This window comes from Aplysia californica, unplaced genomic scaffold (genome assembly GCF_000002075.1).
Source record: "Aplysia californica isolate F4 #8 unplaced genomic scaffold, AplCal3.0 scaffold00518, whole genome shotgun sequence".
Taxonomy (NCBI): Eukaryota; Metazoa; Mollusca; class Gastropoda; order Aplysiida; family Aplysiidae; genus Aplysia; species Aplysia californica.
Window position 1 is genome coordinate 390600 of NW_004797788.1, and position 7105 is coordinate 397704.

Here is a 7105-nt window from a genome sequence, read left to right on the forward strand (position 1 = left end):
TCTCTCTCTCTCTCTCTCTCCCTCTCTCACTCTTTTTGCTTAATTACTCCTTGTATTTGTGTATTAAGCTGTCTGATGCTCTTTGAAAGCGATGTGAATTGAACGAAATAACATTGAATTAATCCAAAACGTAGGAAAATTTGTTTTTTCAAAATATTGCACATGTCAGTTAGTTTTCGTGAGCCACTGGAATTTAGAGCGCTGGGCCGTGGCTGTGTTTGCCTTATTCTGGTAAATATAATAAGCTGCCCCTTAACTAAAGGAAAAGTATAAGCTGATCCCAAAAAAAACTTTACAGCTTGTTTTATAAATATCTTCCTCCATACTGAAGTTTTGCGTTTCAGATTTGAACATAACGTTTGGAAGCCAAAAGGAATTTGTCTGATATGTATTTCAGATAAGTCCTTTGAATGGTTTTGCTCTATATAGCGCATTAAAACTCTTTTTCAACCTTGTCGCCATTTTAGTAGCATGATGCACCTGTTGGCATTAGGCCTACCACTAAAAGTTGCAATAATCGCGCCATATCTACAGCATTCTAACAAGTCAACAGAAGTCTGCAGATATTATTTTCCCCCTATTATGTTTGCCTGTTTAGATCTTGGTAACGTTTAGTAAAGAGCAGAGAGCTTTTTGTATTTAACATTACCTCTACACAAACTCACCATCCCTGACATTTCGTAAGTTCTGCGCACGGCATGGAGAGAATGCTTAGGTGCACTGAAGACCTTTGGCGTCATGAGTATAGAGGTTCCGTCAGTTTGGATCTATAGCGAATCAGAACTAAAAAGTTCTTTTAAAAATGACCGCTTCAGGTCGAACACGCACCATGCGCAGCTCTTTAAACGTCATCAGAGTGCAGATTTCAGTAGCCGAGTTCCATGAGACGTCTGTCCGTGGATGATCTGCGGCTAGGACTTTCCTACTCATCAACAGCCTGCATTGTCAAGGCAGATCTTAATCTACGACTATACCATGTTCATCTTTGCTTGGCTGAGATGACATGGATCAGAGCATGGCAATGTATTCATGATTCCTCGATTGTCTTGTAAAGAGGGATCATTTCCTCGAATTTTGGTTTAGTGCAAAGCCCATTTTCACGCCGTGGGATATATGTTAACTCCAAAAATGATGTCTATTGGGCACCCCACTTAATTGTTTCTAGAAGCCACTTCTTAGTGAACATGCACAGTATGTGGCTTTAAAAACTCATGGTTTAGCAGGTCCGTGCGTTAGGGCGCCACTGAACATTTCGAACTACGCGTTAAAAATGTGTCGAAATGTGAAGCACTGCTTCTAGGAATTTCAGAATGAAATCATTAGGTTTTTTAAACTCTGTAAAACAAAATTAAATATTGTTTAAATGTCACTGAGATGGAAAATTAATGCCAAAGAGAAAATAAAGAAAAAGGTCAACTAATCTTTTCACGACTTCCTATACAAGATTTTTAAACATTGGTGAACTTAGCGTTTTTGGACGCTTTTTTCTTTTAGCCGTTTCCGTTTTCAAAACATGTTTCTTCTTTGTGGATTTTATATCAAACAAATTCGTTTTAAACGAATTATGTCTGTTCCAAATTACAGCAATCTAGAACAATTTTTGCGCGAGACATTCAGAAAAAAAGTTGTAACGTTGTTGTTTTTTTTTTACCTCCCTGTACTTTTGAAAGTGCAGGTTTCAGTTTTATTAAAAATGTTACAAACTTTCAAACACAGGCAAAACGAAAGAATTACAGAAATGACTTCAGTGGTTAAAAACAACCAGGAAAAGACAGATGCGGTTTTTTGAACACCTGAACTATAGACATAAAGGTCTTGAACATCTAGATCTCACTGGCAAAATTGAAGGCAAACGAGGAAAGGGTAGGCCCAGAACTCAGGGAACTTAAACAAGGGTAACGTGGAAAGATCAGGGTCACGTAGCTTTTATTTAGAGCATCCGAGCAAGAAAATTAATGCATGGGCAACCATGATTGCCGATGTCTGCCGCTGATCTGGCACTGGATGATGATGAGTGAGCCCTGTCTCATTGACCACCGAAAGCAGTACCTTTTGACACATAGTTTCACTGAGTGTTTGGTTGCTAATCTTGTGTGTCTTTTGTTGCAGTAAAATACGATAACGGTAGCTTTTGATTTTTTTTTCTCCTTTAAATCGTGTCGTGTTATATTGCCTGCGCTACTGAAGCCAAAATTCACAGGTGGTGCAGTGCAAAAATGTATTACTTCGTATGTCAAAGTCTCTTACATGCGTCCCAGAATTTGCTCTTCTCAAGCCTCCAAAAAAAATATTAAAAAATCAACACCTACATAAACAAACTCGCTGGTAGTGCCAATGCATAGAAATCTTTTCAGTCGCCCTATAAATTTGTCCTCCATTCTTCACGAAATAGGCAATGGCTCTGACGGAATTCCTTTTTGAAGTGGGTTTAATTCAAGCCAGGAACGTCTTAAATTGGGTACCGCGGATGTTTTCTACTGTTTGGCATAGACATTCCTATCATGGGAATCACATTTTGAGACTGTATTAAGGAAATGTAAACTAAAAATAAAATGTAAGAAGTTTTTCTTTGTGATTTTTCTCCTTTATTAGTCGTGCCTTTTTGACTAAACAGCACCACAACGAAACAAAACTCGACAACCTTTTATGGTGCTAGCCTAAACGAGTCGTTACGCTGTCGGTCCTGGACATATTTCTGTGGAGTCCCCTCCAACAGGAATATGCGGAACTGATGGATTTTCTTCGATTTAGCCGAGCTTTCGTTTAATGAAGTTGCTCAAATTTAAAAAAGAGGATTTTCTTTTCTTTCGGTTTACTGCTGTTTTCGGAATAATGTGTTCAGTTTAAGCGGACTCTGCTGTATTAATTATATGGATTTTTCTGTGTTTCGTCATGTTTTAGTTTCTTGTGGATTTACCTATATTATGTTACACGCTTATTTTCGTGAGCAGAACCTTTTTACGAATTGTTAAAAGAAAACCAAATACATCTGAAATGCTGCAGTACAGTCTATACTGTTGTCTCATATTCATCCACGCACATATTCAAATTTCCATTAAAAAATACGTTTGAAAGGTAGGGGTGGGGGGAGAAATCCATTTACATAAAAACAAACAACGTTGCCGAATGGTGCGCCCATGTTGTTGAGTAGTAGGCCAATAATACCGGTATAAGCCCGATTAGGCCCTATTTATCTAAAAGCCAAAAAAAAAAAAAAGAGATCGATTTTGGTGTCCACACCCAATTTCTTATCAAGACATTTTTGGTCCGAACACATCCATTCTGTCAATGAGAAATATTTCCAAGTGTCGACAATATCTATAAGATGATGAAAGCTTGCACGAAAACTGAGGATGGTTGGAGGGTGCCACGGGTAGGTCCTATTTCTTTACTTTCTCTCTGGTGTTTCTGTCAGCTTGCTTTACTTTTTTTAACCACTAAATGACTATTGTTGTGCCGACGTGCTTCTCTTTACTCTTTTTTTTTTTTTTTTAACTTGATAAGTGTTTTAAGGCGCTCGAAACTGGATAAGATCATATGAGCGCGCGGGACACATTAAACCTTTACAGTTGGTAAGAAATTTTGATTTTAGCCCGGGTGGCGGCCGAAGCCTACTTTTATCGAATTTGACCACCAAGGGATCTTTAACGTGCGCAACGTACACTCGAGACCTCCGAGATTTTTTTGCCCCTGTCCGAGAAGGCTTCCCTACCAGAAGATCAGGGGTTTGGCTGAAAGACAGCGGTAAGAAGGAGCCCAGGAGTAACAGTAGAAAGGCTGCAGAAAGAGCCAGGAGCCTAGAGGAGGGGGCGAAGGAGGTGAGGGGGAGGGGGCAGAAAGTGGAGACGAAAGCAGACGACAGAATATTGTTAGAGAGCAGGAAAGGATGTGAAAGGAGAACATTTTAGAGAAAAAATTTTTTCCGTCACTATCTGGATTCTAACCGACTACCTATTGAATGAAAGGCGAACACCTTGACCTCTAAAACATGATAGCCCCCCTCTCTTTACTCAAACAGACAAAGCATCAAGAGTAAATCATTGAGTCAGATTAGAACAGTATGGATTTGAATTTTTTTCTTCTGTACTTTTATCAAAACTATGATTCTGTGGGTTTTTTTTTTTAATTGTGGAGGTGGGGGAATCACCTGTGCAAAAATATTTCTGAAAATGAATGCCACAACTCCATCTCACTTTGTATGAGCGTTTCTAGTTATGTTATATTATTTTGACTCTTGTTTTAGTTTTCGTTCACTGTAAAAAAGTAATGATTCGTTTCGTTTGGGCAACATAATATATGACACCAAAAGAGAAAGTAAAGAAACCATTCATACATTGCAGGTCTCATATTCAGAAACACTGTGGGAAAGTATCAAAGCTGTATCAGTTTAATCTTTTCTACAACCTCTGTTCAGAATGTGTACTCAAAATATGTTTTAACTGACATAAACATTGAAATTCAAGGGGTTTCGTACCCAAAAAGGCAACTAAGGAAACTATCACCGTTGTTAGGTGAACTTTGCCCTTTTTCTATTAACATTCTATCATCCTTATCTCTCCTTCTTTTCTTTGTGTGTTAGGTCTACTCACTTGTAACACCTCTACTCCTCAGGCCGTGTTTGCCCTAACTGTGTTGCAATTGTCGTAAAACTCTTTCTCGATAAAAAAGAACAATAACAAAACAAAACGTCAGAGCGTAATAGTGCACAACCAGGTGAACTTGACCATGGTTGTGTAATCCGGTTCAAATTCAACGATTTTATTCAGGCAACTGCGACCTGCAACAGCTGGACTTGCAAAACAAATAAATAGAAGAGTCGAGTAGATTATGCGCCTAGGAACACGACTATTTACTATTTTAATTTTGCTCCACGGTTCCTTCTTCAGTATCGCTAGGGAAGTCTCTCAAGGCTGCTATATGTGTCATATTCGTGTCTTCGGGACACACACGAGCAGATAAGTTTTGTCAAAGGTCGCTTAGACTTTGAGTCTAGCAGAGGCATATCTCCTTCGAGACGTACGTGCTACTTGCTAACCCCTGTGCTTGGCTGGCATGATTCTTCTTGCACAGAGGAGATTTTTGAAGAGGAATTTAAGCGATCAGACCCGAGGCAGTGTGAAACAATTCTTTCATTTGAAGCAGTAAGTGTGTGCATCTACTCCAGACGGCTATTCACTGTTGTGGTAAAGTTCCCGCTAACTGATCAAATAAACTGATTGACAATGGCTAATTCATTGGAAGATCTGGGAGGACGACGTCACTTTGACTACATAGTCATCGGCTGCGGAGGCATTGGAAGCGGAGCGCTTTTTTGGCTCTCCAAGAAAGCTGGCTCAAGTGAGAACAACCTTTTTTCTTTTCGTAAACTGCAGTGTTTCTTTATTACGTTATATTATATTACCACTAACCGTGTTCGTGTGAGCAAATTGAATTCATTACATTGTGTACCTTTATTGTGTTTGTTTGGGAATAGCAGAAAAACTGGACTATTTAGCCATTTAGTTTTGAAAGAACCAGACAAGAAGAGTAAAGACCTACAAAGTACCTGTAGCGCCCCTCTCCACAAACTTTTGTTACAAAAACACTACATTGTAAAAGTAGCATCAAAAGAAAACAGCAACGACAACAAAATCAGTAGTATTCAAGAATGCATTATCATTTTCCCTTTAAAAAGTTTAGCGAAAAACACAACCCCCAGGCGTTAAAATTGATAATGATCAGTAGAAGTCCACACAAAAATGTATTTTTTATGGATATAAAAGGTGATGAGACCAAACTTTAGAAAAAAAAAAACCCCCCGATAATATTTGCCCAAAGAGTAGAAAAATGTCGATGTCTTTCGATTTCATTATTTAGGACGAATGTCTGATTTTATCACGATGCAACACTAAAATCTGTATGAGGTACATTAAAACCCTTCACCCTACTTTATATTCACTGTCCTCCATACCAGACCCCTCATTCCGTCCATCCTCATCTTCGCAATCATGTCATACACCTCTACACCATTCTGACCCATCATTCCGTTCTCCTGATCTTCACCCCCCCCCCCCCCCCCCAATTGCGTCCCATATCATCTTCTCGACCACCTCATTCCGTCCCTCCTCACCTTCCCGACCCCCCATTCTCCTTCCTCGTCTTCTCGATTCCTCATTCTGTCCCTCCTCATCCTCTCAAACCTGTCATTCCATCCCATTTAATCTCCTCGATCTCCTCATTTTATCCCTCCTCCTCCTCTCAACCCCGTCATTCCGTCCCTCCTCCTCCTCTCAACCCCGTCATTCCATTCCTCCTCCTCCTCTCAACCCCGTCATTCCGTCCCTTCTCCTCCTCTCAACCCCGTCATTCCGTCCCTCCTCCTCCTCTCAACCCCGTCATTCCGCCCCTTCCTCCTCCTCTCAACCTCTCATTCTGTCCCCACCTCATCTTCTCGACCTTTTATTTCGTACCGCCTCAACTTCTCGACTCGTCATTTCGTTAATAGCAATAACATTATTATTTCTAATAACGTTAAAATGCTTGTTTCATCTTATTAACCATAGGTAAAGGAATAGAAAAATCCTTATGATAACTGAGCATCTCTTTGTTCGCATGACAAATTATGGATTTCTCTTATCAGATGTCCTTGGTCTTGAAAAGTTCGAACTGGCGCACGAAAATGGTGGCTCCCAAGACATATCTAGAATCATGTATGTACAATAAAGATTATGCCGGTACTAAAGTCTTGTTTTATGTAATGAATTTTATTTGGTAAAGATGTTTTAGGAACAGCTTTCTCCGTTCTGGGGGTTGGGTTTAATGATTAGTCTCTTCTTTTTATATAATGACTAATCAAGACAAGGAAAGACAGATAGAAAGAAGAGCTATTGAAGACATATGACATTATACACGGATGGCCTCAACAACTTTTAAAGAACAAATGACACAATGAGAAAAACCCAGCTGATCAATAAGACAGACTACAGAGAAGAGAAGGCTACCCTGATCGTCAGTGTCTGTTCCAGACCAGACACCCGAAGAAGAAGAAGAAGAAGAAGAAGAAGAAGAAGAAGAAGAAGAAGAAGAAGAAGAAGAAGAAGAAGAAGAAGAAGAAGAAGAAGAAGAG

At 39.6% G+C, this 7105-nt stretch overlaps 1 protein-coding gene across 1 annotated transcript in view; it reads left to right on the forward strand.

The window, feature by feature from the left end:
* Positions 1-4672: 4672 nt before the first annotated feature.
* LOC101853878 (monomeric sarcosine oxidase) overlaps positions 4673-7105 on the forward strand; it is a gene marked incomplete in the record, with an annotated part of 14614 nt that continues 12181 nt past the window's right edge. Inside the window, 2 exon segments of the mRNA XM_005106204.3 lie at positions 4673-5337; positions 6620-6689. Of these exon segments, the coding sequence (XP_005106261.2) occupies positions 5223-5337; positions 6620-6689 (185 nt within the window).